This window comes from Sesamum indicum, linkage group LG10 (genome assembly GCF_026168435.1).
Source record: "Sesamum indicum cultivar Baizhima isolate 11 linkage group LG10, ASM2616843v1, whole genome shotgun sequence".
NCBI lineage: Eukaryota > Viridiplantae > Streptophyta > Magnoliopsida > Lamiales > Pedaliaceae > Sesamum > Sesamum indicum.
This window is the reverse complement of record NC_142666.1, coordinates 1,775,601-1,794,941: the sequence shown is the minus strand read 5'-3', so window position 1 is coordinate 1,794,941 and position 19,341 is coordinate 1,775,601. Positions and strand designations below refer to the sequence as shown.

General features: G+C 32.9%; 3 protein-coding genes across 4 annotated transcripts; 2 read left to right on the top strand and 1 right to left on the bottom strand.

The window, feature by feature from the left end:
• Positions 1–308: 308 nt before the first annotated feature.
• Positions 309–4,479, bottom strand: LOC105172648 (DUF21 domain-containing protein At2g14520-like). The gene is made up of 10 exons (XM_088885862.1): positions 4,001–4,479; positions 3,324–3,400; positions 3,156–3,239; positions 2,800–2,913; positions 2,619–2,705; positions 2,323–2,462; positions 2,155–2,242; positions 1,581–1,654; positions 831–1,245; positions 309–733 (listed from the first exon to the last, which is right to left on the bottom strand). The coding sequence occupies exons 1-10, from the start codon at positions 4,176–4,178 to the stop codon at positions 689–691; spliced, it is 1,302 nt and encodes a 433-aa protein (XP_088741988.1). The 5' UTR covers positions 4,179–4,479; the 3' UTR covers positions 309–688.
• A 6,138-nt stretch (positions 4,480–10,617) lies between these two features.
• LOC105172649 (putative pectin methylesterase CGR3) lies at positions 10,618–14,650 on the top strand. Of its 2 annotated transcripts, none has more exons than XM_020697506.2 (7): positions 10,618–10,749; positions 11,609–11,745; positions 12,053–12,089; positions 12,311–12,352; positions 12,960–13,334; positions 13,798–13,853; positions 14,324–14,650. In XM_020697506.2, the coding sequence occupies exons 2-7, from the start codon at positions 11,629–11,631 to the stop codon at positions 14,474–14,476; spliced, it is 780 nt and encodes a 259-aa protein (XP_020553165.1). In that variant the 5' UTR covers positions 10,618–10,749; positions 11,609–11,628; the 3' UTR covers positions 14,477–14,650. The 2 variants fall into 2 exon arrangements, with proteins under 2 accessions (XP_020553165.1, XP_011092470.1); XM_011094168.3 differs by having other exon boundaries at positions 10,650–10,805.
• Positions 14,651–16,856: 2,206 nt separating this feature from the next.
• LOC105172650 (basic form of pathogenesis-related protein 1-like) lies at positions 16,857–17,517 on the top strand. The gene has a single exon (XM_011094169.3). The coding sequence runs from the start codon at positions 16,897–16,899 to the stop codon at positions 17,374–17,376; it is 480 nt and encodes a 159-aa protein (XP_011092471.1). The 5' UTR covers positions 16,857–16,896; the 3' UTR covers positions 17,377–17,517.
• Positions 17,518–19,341: the final 1,824 nt, after the last annotated feature.

Here is a 19,341-nt window from a genome sequence, read left to right as displayed (position 1 = left end):
TTATATATAAAAATATATATAAAAAAGTTATAATTTGATAATACACAGTAATTTTTGTCTTCCAAATACCAGTATCAAACTTACACCACTTATGTTAAAATATTTTAAATTATCTCAAAACACAAATTTAAACATACTATCTATTTTCAACACACACTTATTTATCTCTATTTTCTTTTTTTATCTCCAAAAAATAAAATACTCAAAATACAAATCCAAACATTATCAACACTTTTCTGAGTTTTCTCATGAAAATTCAAGATTCAGATACAGTGTAAACATGAACATAAATATTAGAAAGAGTGCAATTCGAATTGAACTTGGCTATAATTTGGAAACGGTAAAGTGTCTTGGAAGCTGGAGATACAATAGCATTAAGACTCACACCTCAATGCCTTAGCTCCAGAGGAGAAAACATGTCTAACCCTCACTGTACATATGATGACTCTCTCTAGTGAACAACAAGAACCATGAATTCACTCTACACTTCCAATGACTAAAACCTTTGGTGGAGAACGATCAAGTGCCTCGCCACAAATGTTTTACATACGTCGAACCAAAAATTACTCCCCACATAGTATTAGTATACGCAAGCTACAACATTTTTAACAGTCTGAATTGTACATTCACCAATGCTACAACATTTTTAACAGTCTGAATTGTATATTCAATACCCACTTACCATCCGTCATGAATCTTCAACATGGTGATCTGTTTCATCGAATATCTCTTCCTGCACAAAGCCAATCAATTAAATAAGAAAATGGAGCCTTGTGGATGCACGTGGGATTTAATTGTTCAGGTTTTGAGACCAAGACAATGGACTTCACCTGCAAAAGCTCTTCAATGACGTCTTCCATGGTTATTATTCCTACCGCCTCTTCTTCTTCGGGCAGCTTGGGCAGTGGAGTTTCATCTATTTTTAGAATGTCGGAGTACATGTTTTTCGTCCACTTCTTGCTTCTAGGTGTACCCTTGAAAGAATTGCTTCCTGTGTTGGGAAAACTCTTCCATTTTTGCAGAGGTCTTTTACTCTTCACACTTTTATCCAATGACATCTTTTCACCATCAATGTCTACTCTCACATCTTTGACAGAACCTACATCAACAGACACACTTTCTGCATCTCCTGTTCCAGCAGGCTGGACGGGGCCTTTGGTACACTGTCTCACAACAACAGCCATGTGACTGTGACCCTTCTGGAATTCATTCAAGATATCGTATAATGGCATAGTTTCTGGAACCCTAGGAATAAAACAAAAGGATGTAATATCATCAGTAGCCTAGCCATACTATAGAGACGAGAGAAACCAAATGTTTCTGCAGTTAGGTGCACACACAGGTGTTACAAACAAGCACCCTAGTACATGAGTGCATATGTACAGAGAGGAAGTTATGAACTAAGTTTCATGGTTGCCATCATCTCTCAGACTGAAATTTTTCTGTGACCAAGGTATCTGAATTAAGTAATCTGCGTAAACACCATAATCAAGAAGAGAACAACTGATTTTCATTATTTCATTCAATGCATGATAAATTTTGGGTATACAACAAGTCAAAGTTTTAAAGCAATGTCATACCTTGGAATTCTGCGAATAGTGACGCTCTTCACAGGTACTTCATCCTCAGGATGAATAGTTAGCAAGTTTTTCACCTACAAGATCAGAAGAGCATAAGATAAAAAGATCAGGTCATCAAGTATTACCTAAAACTTGAGTGGCTATTTTGCATGTTCAGGGGCATTGTTTAATGATAAGAAAAATGTGGGGGTTTTGGGGGGGGGGGTGTCGGGTGGATATTACAAATTAAGATTTTCAAGAAGAGCTCAGGTCTTTGCCATTTCCTCAGTAATGCATATTACTCCTTTACATCCTGAATATGAAGATAACCAAATACTAACATACCACTAGCTTCAAGAACCCCCAGCCAAATACCTGGTTTATGTGAATTTTCCAGTTAAGAATCTAGTTCAAAAGGGCCGGTCAACTAAGACCTCAATCAAATTCAACAAGAAGCGGATCTGAGTGAAACTCACAGTTCTTTTGTATGGTCAGAGACCTCTAATCCACTTGAAATATACTCATTTTTGAAGATGCATCTTTCTTTATGAAAAAACTAATTAGTGACCAACCACACAGAAGATGAAACAAGTACCAGAACAAGCCCAATGATGTTTGTAGGTTGCTCATAGTAGACCGGCACTCTGCTATGTCCTTTCTCCAAAATCAGATTCATCAAGGACCTGCACCACCAAAAACACGATATTATTTCAGAGACGCAACTTGAGAATGGTAAAGTTGTTGAACAGAAACTATGCATCACCTATCAAGCTTCGCATTTATATCAATAGCAAAAGTTTCAGATATCGGAGTCATGGCATCACTAGCGGTTTTCTCACTGAGTTCTAGCGCCCCAGCAATAATAGTTGTCTCATCATGTGTGAGTTCTCCGCCTTTACCAGCCTGCATGATCAGCCAGCAGAATTACAGTAGAGCACATCAGAGCTTTACCAGAAAGTAACGACAGAAGAGAAGGGGGGTTGATGATTTACAGTAAGTACAGAAAAAAGCCCTAAGAAGAAACGAGATGTCAACCCAGATATTTAATGCTTTCATTACCTCATTGCCATGTAAATCAACAAGGGTTTTCAACTCAGCACGTCGAAAGAGAGCTCTATGCCCATGGCCAAGCAGATAATCCAACAACTGCAAAATACAGAAACATATGAACAAAGGTACCTGTGGTAAGTCATCATAAATTCTTCGAAGTGCAGATATGGATAGTAAACAAGAAGTTTACCTTGCTTATTGGATACGCAACTGGAAAACAGATCCAAACAAGGATACGAACGACTGGAGCTACAGTTGCACCGATAGCAAGTCCATATCTAGAGCAAACAGATTGTGGAATGATCTGGCATTTCCCAGCATCATAACAAAAGTTCAAACATAAATTAATGTGAATCTCTTGTGATTAACTTACAAAATCTTTGAGATTCAGGTCAAATCACTTATAGGGGAAACTGGTAACAAATATTAGAAATTGTTCATTGAATTCTGACGTCATTTAATAAAATCTTTTTTCTCCATTGAGTGGGATAGTAAATTGTTTCTGTAACTGAGGCCTTCAGTCACTTGCTCCTTAAAAATCCTTACCTCACCAAACAGAAGAATCAATGTCACTGATATCAGGATTGCGCCCCAAGCAGTAACTAGAGCATCAAGGAAAATAGGAAGTGCCTGAAAGGCAAAATATCTCCAAGATTAAGTAATCTCTGATAGGATTACAAAGCTTAAAAAATTAACACCTCAACTATGTTATACCTCCATAGCAGCAGCATTGCAGATAAGCAGCGTGCAAAGCAGTAAATGCTGATTCCTAACAACTGGCAATATCTTTGCTGAATGCAAAGGGAAAAATTATTCATGAAACTATTAGAGTCCAAACCAATAATTTCATATGTTAGTTAATACATTAATGGGTGAAAACAGCAGTATTTTCTCTTTGCAACTCAAGCCCTCAATCATAGACTTCAGAAATTCAGAAACACACGTGATTCATTTCCAGTTCACCAACACAAAAATTAACACAATGAGCATTCAAAAATTTGCTTTCCACATTAAAAACTCACAAATTTCGTAAAAACTAATAGAGGGAGCACTTTTCCATTTAAAAAAAAAAAAAAAAAAAAACTCTAATAGAGATCACTAATTCAGCTTGTCTATTAAACGACGTTACTCCTAAGAAACACAATTAATTCCAAGAGAAAACTCAACCAAACTAATTTTCTCCTAACGTAAAAAGAGTAAACACAATTCCAAATGAAACCTAAATTTACAGCTAGAATTGCAGTGCGCTCAGACCAGAAAATAATCAATACTCAAACCACATAGTTAAATAAACAAGTTCAAGCTCAATGAAACGAGAATGCATCAACACATGAAAAAAACAAAAAAGAAGGCAGTACAGTACAATTTAAAGCCAAAACAACAAGTTATACCAGCATGCTGTTTGTCCTTGGGAGTTCCGGACTTGGCAAGCACTTCAAGATCGACGAGGCTGAGAGACATGAGGCCCAAAGTGAGCCCAGACATGAGTCCCGCAAACGTCACCAGGAACACTATCACCGCAATGTGAATGAAGAATTCCGCCTCACAACAGCTGTACTCCACCGCCATTCAACTCCAAAAGCACACGCTACTCCGCCACCTACTACCACCTCTGCCACCTTTCTCCAATCTACCTTCTTCTTGAATACTCCGAGCTTCAGCTACAGATTCGAGAATAAATTCCCAAGCGGATGATGCGGAGAATATGTAAGAACCGGAGGAAGTGGGAATAGAGCCTTTCTATAATTGCAAAAGAGGTGACGTGGCCCCAACCGGACAAAAGGGCTGATGCTGCTCTTGTGCTGATACGGTTCCAATCTCTACAGTTCTGTCCTTATCTTTAAAGGCGACGATCCGTCTCTCTGTATCTGTTTCTTCCTTTTTTACGTGTCTTTTTCCTTTTTTCACCCATTAATTAACGCTTTACGTTTCCTTTCTCTATTATTTATCTATCTATTATATAAATTTATAATAGATAAATATTATTTTTGGTCCCTCATTTATAGATTTTATCATTTTTAGTCTCTTTCATTATTTTACCCTTAAGATTAACGGATTTGTTGGGGAAAAACAATTATTTCTGCTGCCAAAAGCACTTGAACTCAAGACCTTGAAGAAAAATTAAATACCTTTCCCACTTCATCAAATACACTACTCATTTATTTTTTTTAAATCAAATGTTACTTAAAAAAAAATAACTAAGAATTACCTTATTATTCCCCAAATATTCGGCCACAATTAAACGGACAAATTTCTGCAACCTAAATCTAAGCACGACGACAACGACTGATTTAGTAGTGGGAAAAATTACTTTTTTGTTATCAGAATATGTAAGTTGACAATGACTGATGTTGGTTGATTTTGAGATTTTTTAGCATGATTTTTAAAATATTTTTAATGTGTTTTTATCTTACAGTTGTGTATACGATAATATTTTATCTAGTAAAAGATAATTAAGTGGTGCAATTGGTCGAGTGGTAAAAACATTGAATCCTCAACATAAGATTTTGAATTTGAGCCCTTTTGATAGTAGAAATAATTTTTTAAATAAGTAATATTGTACTTAGAAAAATAAATAAATGGTGTGTTTGATGGAGTTAAAAAAAACGTTCAATTTCTTCTATAAGGTCTTCAGTTCGAGTGCTTGTGCAGTAGAAATAGATTTCTATTTTTTTTTCTTAATAAATCCGTTAATTTTTTAACGATAAGATAACGGAAGGGATAAAGAATGATAAAATCTATAAATTTGAGGGGCTGAGTTTGATGACAAAAAAATATGAGGGACTAAATTTGAATAAATAGTATAGTGGAGGGACCAAAAGTGATATTTACCTATTTATAATTATATATTGTTTCTTAGAACCTCAATTTTGACTAAAATTTGAATGCACAATAATGCAAATAAAAAAATGTGCTCCATTTCAATTGCAGTATCTATATATATACAGAAGAACGAAGTTTGACCATTTAGTTCAATTTTGACCAAATGCTAATTTCTGATGTTTTTAAATTTTTAAATGACAAGAAAAAATTTTATTGGTTGGAAACATCATCTACTTAAATATATTAAATATTTATTTTTTATTTATCCAAAATCTCTTTTATTGGTTAGAAGCATTATCTATTTTAAATATTTTAATTATTTATTTTGTATTTATCCAAAATCTTATCTTCATATCATAATTAAAATTTTAAATTATGAATAAGACATCAATTAGAAATATCACCTATTTTAAAAATATTAGATATTTATTTTGTATTTATGAAATTTTATCTTTGAGATTATAATTGAATTTTTTAACTGACAAGAAAAAAAAATCTTATTTTTTAAAAATATCATATATTTAAATATATTAAATATTTTGTATTTATCTCAAATTTTATCTCCAACGTTAAAATAGTAATTCGTTGAATTTGTACTTATCATATATAATTTTATATGTTTTAGAAAATCATATATTTTAAATATATTAAATATTTATTTTTATTTATCTCAAAATATTAATTGAATTTGTACTTATCTTAATTCAACTAAATCTATAATTATATTCTTTCTTTACATTTATAAAATATATATATATGTATTTTTCATGTGTGTCATTCAAACTCCTTTTCAAAAAATTCTTATTCAATATAAAATTTTATTTTATACCAATGAAAGTCATTTTTTTTTTATGGCCGCTGATAATGTTGCAGTATTTATGATCTCATTACATTTAGCCATTTTATTTTTATTTCTACTCATTTTATTTTCTCATTTCATGATAATGTACTCCATCTTTTCTTATTCAAATTGTTGAAATTATATTGAGATTTTAAAATTATTTGTTTATGGTCCATCTTTCTTTCTTTATTTTTTTGTTTTTTAGTTGTCTTTCTTATAAATTATTAACAATACATTTTTACTCTTGCTTTCTATTTTATTTTATTTTTTAAAAAGTGACCAATTACATAGCAAGTATGATACACTTACTCTGTAATTCGTTTGATTGACGAAATCTGGTCCAGGTAAATTTTCATCCTGACAGAAAATAATTGTCTTCAGGATAATAACACCTTTCAATTCATCAATTCTTATTATCGCCTGTACTTTGGCGTTTAAAATTTATCTATATTTTCAGCTCTTAGGTAATTAAGGTGGTAAGTCCCCACTTTTCGAAATTCAATTGGAGACATACCTTTACGAATAGGCAATTACCTTAGGCATAAGGATGCCTCTGGCTCGTCTCTTCCTGCCACCACATGCACCGGCTTTGGCTGCTTATATGTATCTTTAGCCTTTGTGTGTTTGGCAGAATTCCCCACCTTTCGAAATTCAGTTGGAGGCATCCCTCTGTAGGGAGAGCTCCATTATTTGCCGACATGTGCTTAGGGATAAGGGGCCTTGAACTCGATTCCTCCTATTGCCATGTGTCCTAATTTTGGCGTCTGAAACTTATTTGTTCCAGCTGATCTTTTGTTGACGTGGGATAGGTAGTCCTACGTGGATTTGCCACTTGTATTTCTTAGAGAGCACGACTCTTTGGGACAATATGCCTCATTTAGATTGTGCATACCGAGTCTTTTAAAACCTTTAAATTCCATTAGTCTCTTATGATTTCTTTTTTTCTTTATGAGTCGCATTGAAAAAATATCCACAAATCACAAAACATAGCAAAAAAAAATATACACTCTTGAATCAGCTAAGACGCCTTCGGAGGTGGAAGGATACGATCGTCCTGCAAGCACATAAGACAGCGGTGGATCAATGTCAATCAGCACATTCATTTTATCTTTTATCATGATCATGTTTGACTTTGTTTCCTATTGGTTTCAGGTTTAATTTTGGTCCGTCGATTTTATAATTAATTTTAAAAAAGTAATTATGATGTTTGATTGATTTGATATTTGATTATACAATTATCAATTTTATCTAATTTATAAAATAATATCATTTTTAAATTAATCGACGAATTAAAAAATTACTTAACGATCATGATGAATATTTAAATGAAAAAAGAATTATGATGGGATTGAAATATTTAATGGGCACGTCTGAGGTCCAACTAGTGGTGAGTGTAACATGTCTAAAATCAAGGTGGGATGAATCTAATGTTCGATTAAATTTAAACGGGACAGATTTTGGGTCTGATTAAATTCGCCCTATTGCCATCTTTATCAATAACATCTGTATAAGATACTGATCCGGGTCGAGGTCCTCAACGACCTAGAGTTGATCTGGTATGACTTGGCACTGATCTAAAGTCCAGGTCATTGAGAGTATTTTGAACTAAACTAGTAATAATTGGCCTGAAATACAAAATATTAGGCTAGATGGGTAGTCCCTAACTAAGACCCTTAATGCTTGAGTTACTACTGAGATTGAGATTGAGATTTACGTGTCATATAGTATAATCTGATAGCAATAAAAAATATATTTTGTGGAATGGAACAACTGATATTTATAGAGGTTTATGTGGTAGAATTCGTAAAGGCCAAGCCATCGAATGAGTTGAAAATCTATGTTGATATTCGGGTCATCTATTCAAGTACGACCGAAATTGCTCAAAAGGTACGGACCTTTGAATTATTTTTTTTTCATTTTTGAAGGACAAATATGTAATTTGGGATTTATTCATTGAAGGCCGTGCTATCCAAATTTCAGTATTAAAAAGTTATTGATTAAAAGTAGTTTGACCATGACAAACGGTTTGCAGTCTTGTATATTATTTGCAAATAATTGGGTACTAATTAATGTTACTTAGGTATGCTAATACTATTATTAATTTGGAGTAGGTTGAGTTAATCGTTTTATCATCCTTAAACGTGTCGAGCTATTCCATAAAAATATTATTAAGACATAAATATAAGTTTTGTCGTATAGTTAATCTCATGGGCCACACAGATTTCCTGAATGTCGCGATTTCTTATTGTTAAATTCTAAAACTAGTAGGAAACCTCGAATAATCAAGAAGCGTTACTTTAGAAGTGTTATATATTTTAAAAAAGTCGCTTAGTTGGCGAATGGAGGATGCCACTTGCCAGGCAGATGTGCATGCATGACGAATAAATAGTACCGATATTTTATTTTATTTTTTGAAACAAAAATAGTACCAGTGTTTTGTTATGGTAAAACGCGACTTATAGCTTTCCCCCCAAGATATGACGGGTTTGTCCGTATTAGGATTTTTAAATCGGGTCCAATATATAATTTTTATTGGGATAATTATACTCCTATTTTTTAAAATTTAGTATAATTAGACGTAAATCTCTCCTGTGGATAAGTATGACGGTTTAACGTGATTAGAATTTTTCAATCGGGTTCGATATATAATTTTTATAGGGATAATTACACTTCAATTTCTTAAATTTTAGTGTAATTATACGTAAATCTCCCCTCCGCCGCAGAGATATGACAGTTTGTCCAGATCAGGATTTTCCGATCGGGTTCGGTATATATAATTTTTATTGGGATAATTACACTCTCATCCCCTAAAATTTAGTATAATTATACGTAAATTTATTGTGGTTTTGGTAGTTACATCTAGCATTCATTAGATTTGTTTTCTTCTGACAAATAAGTTACTATATTATGTAAAATTTATCGAATTTGCTGATATTAACAAAAAAAATAGAAAAAAAACTATATTTACCTCTGATTAACTTATTATTAATTATAGCAGGTCAAATAATTTTTTTATGATCAAATTATCCTCATACGTCCTCGCATTTTAATGCGTGTGAGGAGGTATATCTTCACAGTTATAAAGGTAATTTAGACACACAAAAAAAAAATTTATTTGATCTATAATAAGTTAGTAATAAGTCACTCGAGAGTAAATATTATTTTTTATTTATTTATTTTTTTATTAATATCAATAGATTCAATGAATTTTAACTAACAGATGGACTTATATGTTAGATAGAAGCAAACCTCAGGGGTGTTAGATTTACATAAAGACGCATACATATATAAAAAGTAAGATTTATATATTTGAGCCCTGTAGTTTTAATATTTTCTATATTTCTATATGATGTCTTTTCGTACATATATAAAAAGTATATGTTTATTTTATTTATACTTGCATAGAATAAACAAAAATAATATTTTTATAAATTAAAACAATAATATAAACATATATATATAAGTATGATATATGTTTAGCAATTTAATATTATTAGATTTTAATATATGCACGTACAAATTTACCAAAAGGAAATTATTTTCTAATAATATTATTTGCTCAATGACTTATATTTCCAAAGTTTTACAAAGTTACAATATTATTATTTTTAAGTAATTAAATTTTTTAATATCTAAAAGTTTTAAGCCGAGTTTATTGAGCCCAACAAATTCTTGAGAGGTTGCATCCCCAATTTTGACAAACCCGTCTTGCACTGATTATGCATTTATTTTTTTTTATTATTATATGAAAAAAATAGAATAATTATAACGAATTCTTTTAAAATTTGACATAATAAAAAGTACGTTCATATTATTTAAAAAATTATCAACACCCTTTAATTTTAATAGACGTTTAACAATTAGTCCAATTTATTAGGATACGATCGAAATGCACTTGTGCATTATAAATTATAATTTTGATTTAAATATTTTTATGGATTAAGTGGATATTTTTTTTACATATAATTTTTCATATTTTTCCATCCATCTTGTCCAATTCTTTTATAATTTTAGAAAAAAAATATAATAAAGGCAAGTTGATCATTCTAGACCTCCATCCAAATATTATATAATTTTATCAAATATCGAAAGGATATTTATTATTTTTTAAAATAACGATGAATATATATAATTATGACAAATTTTAAAAAATTTACTGTATTTACCCGAAAATAGATTAGTGTCCAATTTTGAGTTGGACGTGGAGCCCAATAATGAAAGGGGCTAATGGGCCAAGCCCATATGAGTCCCATTGATTAGCAGCAACTGGTTCTGCCGACTGGCCCTTTCTCACCTCATTAAATTGAAAAATAATTAGAAGATAAATTAAAATTTAGATCTAAATATGTACTTTACATTAATTCATGGAAAATGACATAAAGCAATTAAAATAATAAATAAATAAAGAATTGTCACTGTAATAATAAATCGGAAGCGCTTTCTCTCTGTCCTCTCAGCTCGCGGAGCAAGCGAAAGGTACCCAGCAGATCTAGATCCCACTCCCAGTTCTCGCACTTCTCTCTTTCGATTTGGTAACCTCTTCCATTCGCGGTTTTGTATTTGTTGATTTTGTTTGTTTTCTTGTTCCTCGCATTCGTGTGTTTGGATGATGCTGCGTCGGTCTGTGTATTGATTGTGAATTTGACTTTTCGTTTTTGGTTTGGTGTCGTGATTGAGTGGAATTTCAGCTGTTGAGTGGTGTAGTTTGCTTCGTGTGTTAGTTTGGGTCGTTTTGTGATTTCCTGGTACCACGCCAGTGAAGTCTCCGAGCTTGAATTAGCTGACGTTTGTTGTTTGTTTGTCGTTTTTTGGTTGGATTTTGTTACGGTTTATCCATCGCACGCTGCATGGGTATTGGATTTGGAATGGCAAGTCATCTGAGATTGTAAATTCCGAGGCAAACTGATTTGCTTTAAGATGTGGTTGCTCGTTGATCTTCTTGATTGATGCGAAATGTATCAGAGAGTTGGTAGAAAGTTCACATCTTTTGAGTTTTCGGTTGGGTAGTTTATGTATCTATCGGTGCATTGCTACTTAGAGAGATCATGAATGTGTCTTTTCTTGGAAAATTTGGGTGTGCGCAACGACCATCCATTGAGAACTTCCTAATCCTGAAGTCTGTAGTAAAATAAGAGGTTCTGTCTCTGTTTAGTTGTTATGATCATGAAAACACATGAGATTCGCATGTTAATTGGTAATTTGGTAGAGATCTTTGTGTAACAGTTACTCAAATCAGCTGTTGTAGCTCTGTGACGTTGTATTTTCTATACTTAACTATTTTTCTGGTTCCAAAAAGTTGGCCTTATGTTATTGTGCATTCAACCGTGTCTAACAGGTTATTTCAACTGTAAAACCATGTCAAGAAGACCTACTGCCCGTCGATTTGCAGACAGTGGGAGTATTCCTTTTGTGGGTGCATTGCATCCCAAGTCCCGTCCATCTCCATTGTTATCCGTCGGAATATTTATTGTGGTAAATCTTGGCATCTTTCACTTTGTTCCTCTAATGCATGCAAGCATGCACATTTTGCATGAAAAAATGTATATGCGCACACTCACACATGGGACATGCATATTTCCATTTTGCCATGCGTACTGTCCAATCATGATTTTCAAGTACATTTTTCTTGTAAGATTTAAAAATATGGGTTAAGGACGATGGTTGTCCCCCTTCCTCATATTTGCTTGATTACGATCCTGATGACATACATGAGTACGTGTGCCTGGATCTGAATGCATAGTGTGCGAACTAAACTGGGTACTTCTTGTGGAATTTTCAGGGAACACTGCTGGTTGTTGGTTATCTGTATCGTTCAGGTCTGTTATTGATCTTTCTAAACCCTCAGCCATGCACATATCTAGGAAGATTGATCAGATAATTACATACCTTTTTCTTCCCCTGCTTTCTTTTCCTGCTTACTTATGAGTATATTTTGCCAAAAGTAGTTTGGTAAGAAAGTGCAGATGGAATGGTAAATTGAACATGTTTGCTAATATTCCTTTTGGTGTAATCTGAGTTTTAAATTGTTTCCTGACAGGTGGCAGGAGTGGTGACATAGCTGCTTTAAATAGACTTGATGGTGAGTGTCTCTTATTCGAAAGAGTACTCCATTATATTAAGTGCTTATTAAAATATTTTTCCATTTTATTTTCTGAAGGAATAGCCATATGGTTCTAATAGGAAAAACCTTGTTCCAACTTGTTTTCATCAAATTGTTTCTCAGTGAATCTGGAATAATCAATATGCATCTGCAGTTTCTTGCTCTCGCGACTGACTATTTTTGTAAAATTCCTGTTTTCTTTTTTAGTTTGTTTTGATGAAGCAGCTGATGAGAACAAGACATTTTTAAGTGCAAAAATACATTTTGAAGATTAGTGATCTTATCAAAAGGACATATGCAGTTCCTGTAATTTCTGCTTGCTATCTTGCCTTTGATGTTAAATTAATGCTATCATTCTGGAGAAGAGTAACAGTTGGCTTGTTCTATCTTCTACTGGTTCCATTGTACATGATCAACTTTTGAGTGCTTAGATGAAGAAAAAAGAGCTTGTCTGATGTTTACTACTTTAGAATCCACCATGGCTTCCCTCTGGCTTCTTTTTCACGCCACCACTCGTATAAAGTATAGATAAATGCTGCTACTAGATGAGAAGCTATTTTTGTGTAACGCGGTCACATATATGCAGGTGGTGTTTCATGTAGCCTAGAACTTCAGAGATTAATACCGATTCTAATGAAAGCATATGGCGACAGCATGCGAAAAGTGTTGCATGTCGGTCCTGAAACCTGCTCAGTGGTCTCTCAATTATTAAAAGAAGAGGATACAGAAGCTTGGGGTATAGAGCCATATGAGTTAGATGATGCTGATGCCAACTGCAAGAGTCTTGTGCGCAAAGGAATTGTGCGTGTGGCTGATATCAAGTTTCCTCTTCCCTACAGGCCAAAGTCATTTTCTCTTGTCATTGTCTCAGATGCTTTGGATTACCTGTCTCCTAGGTATCTTAACAAGACAGTTCCAGAGCTAGCAAGGGTATCTGCTGACGGTTTGGTTATATTATCTGGTAATTCTCCAGAACCATGATTTGTTTTGTGCTTCCACAAATCTACGGATGTTGCATGTAACCATAGTGGCTGACAAAACAAATGAAAAAAGAGAAATATATACGAAGACTGAGTTAAATATGTTTAGGCTACTTTCTCCAATGGAACTGATGAATCCTATTTAATTGTGTTTTTCAACTTCATATGGAAAAAGTCTTGTTTGATTTTATATACACTTTTAGGTAGGATTTGTGCATGTCACTAGGTGACTTTTTTCCTTGTTGAACTGTTAATGTAATTTGTAGCTGTTTATATGTGATTCTCGTGTTGCAATTATCCTCGACCTTGGTCTGTTTCATAAACAAAGTCCAACTCCTGTCAACTATAGCACCTGATCTTATATGGAATGATCATGTACTTCAATTATCTGACAAGTTTTGTACTTATTTCTGAGGAGGTCCTAATAATTTCATGTAAATGTAGGCTACCCAGGTCAGCAAAGGGCTAAAGTGACAGAGCTATCCAAGTTTGGTCGCCCGGTAAGTGTGAATGTCTTTCTCCGTTGCTTCCTTTTTTTTCTTATTGAGCTTCTTCTATGCATCTGATAGAAGAAGCACACACACACACACACACTCATCCAAACATATTATCGATGATTACACCCTGGACAAATCTACAGTTTCACCAGGATAATTTGTGATCCTAGATGGTGCTGTTTATCTGCAATTTTCAATTTCTCTAAATTTAGAAGTTACAATAATAGCTCTATTAAATTAATAAATGAAGTAAAGTTTTCAAAATTCACTTTCGGATGTCTTGTGCATGGAAGTCTAACTTTAGGCCATGAAACATGATGATTCGTAGTCGATGAATCTCTCTTAAATGAGCATTTTAAATCTTGAATATCTTGCATGGTGTTTTTAGGTTACACAGCATCCTTGACAACTAATAAAGAGCTGTTTCTGGGGTTAAACTCTTAAACATTAGCTTACGATCGTTCATAATATAGGCCAAATTGCGGAGCTCATCTTGGTGGATAAGATTCTTCATTCAAACCAGCTTAGAGGAGAATGAATCTGCCATCAAGAAGTTCGAGCAGGCAGCAAGCAAGAAATCGTACAAGTCGGCCTGCCAAGTATTCCACCTCAAACCGTTGCATTGATCATCAGACTGTAGAATGGTATTCCTCGGTATAACGATGCCAACAAGCATCTTCAGTTCTTACGTTGTTAAATTATCATTGTGGAAATTGTGTTAATTTGTTTTACATACAAATATTAGACACCTATATTATTGATTGAAAAAATTTTGCTGCTCTTATTTAGCATCCACCAAAGTGTATCCTTGTCTCAAACACTCCTGACATTAATCCAATTCTTATGCTGGCAAGAAACGCTCAACCGAGTTTCCACATCTCAATGTTTTCTTGATAATTATAGGGGAACAAAAAGGGAAAAAACTATATAACTATTTGACTGAATACTCATCATTTCACTTTCTGGAGTTATTTTTATATATTTGTTAGGGTTAATTACGCTAAAACAAATCTATTATATTAAAATAGATAATATTTTCAACCAATAAGATTTTTTTCTTAATAATTAACAATTCAATTAATACTCTTGGACATAAAATTTCGAATAAGTACAAAATAAATATTAGAGGTAAAATTTTGAATAAATAGAAATATATACTTAATATATTTAAAATTGATGATTTTTCTAGCACAATAATATTTTTTCTTAATAATTAAAAAATTCAAAAAATTCTAAAAAATAATATCGGCTAAAAATCAACTTAATTTTGATTAACCATGGTTTTGATATATATATATATATGTAGACATTTCAGATTTTTATCGTTCCTAGTAACAAATATTTAAGTGATTGAGAAAAAAATTACGAAATTAGAACTATGAGAGTTCACTTATGTGCGGTAGTCCCACTCAATACAAAAAATTTTACTCCCTTTTTCCGAAAGAAATTTTGGCACTGTGTATTGGTAAATTCAAGTCCATTATCAGTTCTAATTTTCTTAATTTTTCTATTATACTGTTTCTAACATACTAAAATCTCCATTCTTCCGTTCAAATTTGATGGAAAATGGGGTTTGGAATTAACTTGAAATTTCTTGGTAAGAAATGAGATTAAAACGGAAATTGCGTAAACTGTGGGAGTAAAAAGGAAAAATCCCTTCTCTTTGGGACAAAAAACGGTAATTTAGCTGATGAGGAGAATTACAGAATTACCGGAATACCCCCCTACTTTCAGCATAATTACTGCACCCTATGACTGCAAGATTGGACCCACTGTATAGTTGCAGCAGGGGCGGCTGCAGGTCCGACAGAGGATGACGTGGCGCGCCATCACTGGAACCACGTGTAACGTATTCAAAGGGTATCGTACCGGTATAAATACCTTCATTTATGATATTTCAAGCGCGCTTTGATCACCCACTTTTACCGCCCATTTATGCTCTAATTCGATCCCTTTATCTTATTTTCGACCCCACCTTTTCTAACTTAAGCATCGGAGAGCCATCGCCGAGGGCTTCTCGGCTAGTCTGACGTTTGCTGTGTTCTCAGGATCCACTCCAAGTAGCTTAAAAGAGGGAGTCAGCGATCACGACCCAACTATTCGACCTAGCGACCCCGATCCGGAAATCTTAATTTTGAGCGACCTACATCATTAGCCAATATAGAAAGATAATTTAATATCACAGAAATTAAATCTCAATTATATATGTACATAGTTGTATATATATATACACATACACGAAAGTTGCGACGAATGACTATTGCCTCCTGACCTCTGGGCAACGACAAGGGTCTGGGCAATCACACCGTCACCTAACACAAGGGGGGGGGGGGGGCAACGAGAAAGGAATCTCCTAAAATTGGGCGATCGAAAAAAAAGAGGTGTCGTCATAATAATGCCACTTAGATCGTGGGTCGCGTAGAGAAGGAAGGAGTTTGGGCGATGGTGACTCGTCTTGGACTTTGTGATGCACAACGGGGAAGAGGAGGGGAGAAAGATCCAAAAAACATTGGAAGGAAAAAAAATTATTTACACCCTTTTGATTTTATATGTATTATACTTACCTGCTTATAAGTGCAAAAACATTATTAGGGTACGTATATGTTAATAAATTATACATATTGTTAAATTAATGAAAGGTAAAATTTGAAGTTTATATAAATATTTGTTGACGTTAACATAGTTCATCCAAAAACTAACTACAAGGGTATTTTTGTAAAAAAGAATTCCTGAAAAGAGTGTAAATTAAATTAACCCTATTTATAATAGAAAATAAACAATAAATAATAGATAGAAAATGGTATTCTTTTAATTTACTGGCAGTGTTAATGGCTCATTGATCTCACCTCTTATTACGTACCACCACACACTCAAACGAATTTGATGCAGTAATTATTCAACGTAAACTTGTATCTTTACCCCAAATGTTGTTCCACCATCCATCCATTAACCTCAACCTCTCCTATAAAACACACGAAATCACTTCAACCTAATATTCCCATTCCAATAAACGCATTGACACCATCATCTGCATATCAGAGAAAAAATGGACATCCCAAAACTCTCAATTCTCTCGATTTGTCTGATGGTGGCCCTGCAGCTCGCCTGCGCCCAAAACTCCCCTGGTGACTTCCTCAAAGCCCATAATGCTGGCCGTGCACAAGTTGGCGTCCCGCCCCTCGCTTGGAATGAGACCCTTGTCGCCTATGCTCAGGACTACGCCAAAAAACGATCCGGAGATTGTGCAATGAAGCATTCTGATGGACCCTATGGTGAAAACTTGGCAGCGGGGTCGTGGGACGTGAACGCCAAAGAGGCGGTGCAAATGTGGCTTGACGAGAAGAAATTCTATGATGTGGGTTCGAATTCTTGCATTGGAGGAGAACCGTGTTTGCATTACACACAGGTGGTTTGGCGAGGCTCGACCCATGTTGGGTGCGCCAGGGCGAAGTGCTCGAATGGATGGACGTTTGTCACATGCAACTATGATCCCCCGGGGAACTATGTTGGAGAGCGTCCTTATTAATTAGACATTGTTATGATAACATAAAGTGGATTACGACATTACTCATATATATATATATATATATATATTAAAAACAGTTGTAATCCTTTTTGTGTGTAATGAAATAAAATGAAGAAAAATGATGATTTTAGTCCTGTAACTTAAGGGGTGGCATTTCTCGAATTGATTTTCGTATTTATACCTATAACTTTATAATTTTGGAAATTTTATTCCTTTTCTATCCAACTTGGTCGGAATTGCAATTTAATTGAGACATGTGCATATCACATGTAATTTTTTAGACAAATTGACTGAAAAAGGATGAAAATTGTCAAATTTTAAAGTTACATGACTAGATTTCGAAATCAACTCTTACAAGACCAAAAAGGCCACCCCATAAGTTACAGAACTAAAATTGTATTTTATTTCCCTAAAATGAAATTTTAGTTTGCTTTTCTTTTTTGATAAAAAAAAAAAAGTATATTTTGTGACTGAGTTTATAAACTTTTTAGAACATCTTATAAGATGCTTGTGAAATCACAAGATGCTATAAAGTATTTGATAATTTTTTTAAGAAAAATACTTATAATCTCTAATAATAAAATGTGAGGAGCGTATGAGCTCTTTAAAAAACAGGAGTTGTCAAATTATTTTCAATATCTTAATAAATTTCTTCAAATTAATTACGAATTTGTCATTACTAACATCTTATAAGCTTCATAATTTTATTTATCCAATACTTTATAAACTTATTTTTAAAATAAAATTTAACCAAACACCCTCTTACACGGTTTTTGAGCGAGCTAATAGTTTTTTTCACAAATATTTTATAAGATGTTCGAAAATTATGGTAAATTTTTATACAAAGAAAATTTATTACTTGAACTCATGTTTTTGTCCATTCTCTTAAAACTTGAAGAGGAAAGGGGAAATGGGTGCTTTGGACACAAATTTGAAAAAAAAAACACAAAAAGGGAAGAAAATGACTGTTTTCTCCCTTTAAGCTCGCCGCACAAGGATTATTATTTTAAAAATTATATTTCATTTTTTTTTATATTTTGTAATTATTCAAAAGCTATAATATTAATATAAAAATAATTTAAAGAATGATACCCTTAATGATCTTTTTATATTTAATCATATTTTGTAATCCTTTTAACTAAATATTATATTATATTACCATAAAAAAATATCTCGCATACAATACATCAAACCAAATATTATAATAGATAATGATGATTAGTTATCATTTCATTTTCTTTAACACCAAATCTCATCATGCCTAATCCTATCGTACAAACTAAACGAGGCCAAAAGGTTGGATTAACTATCCCATTAATTAATCTAAGCTAGGATTAATTCCTCCCCCCCCCCATATGCCCTTTCACTTAAAATTGACACAATTTTTATGATTCATATATTTACTCATTATTAAGTTGGTCGATTATTTTTTAATTTTTCCACGATAAATATTTTTTTTCACTTTTACTTTTTTTTTACTTGTAAAATACATATATGTATGCTTAAAAGAATGTATTTTAAATTTAAAAAAATCAATAATAAAATATAATAAAAAATATTACTTCTTGTTTTTTGGGACTTTTTTAAAATATTGAGTTTTGATTAGTTATTAAATTTTAAAAGTATAATTTTTGCCCTTCTTCTTCTTCATTTTTTTTTTCTTTAAATGTCTACTTTGAGCTTCTGCTACATATAAATTAAACAAAAAATATAAATATCCCACAAGGATTATTATTTTAATAATATATCTCAATATTTTTGTATCTTTTGTGATTATTTAGAAGCTATTAAAATAAAAATACATAAAATGATGCACTTAATGCATGGTCTTCTTACATTTAATCGTATTTTGTAACCTTTTCAACCAAATACTATATTATATTACCATAAAAAATATCATACATACAATACGTCAAATCAAATACTATATAATGAATGATGAAATTAGTTATTATTCCATTTCTA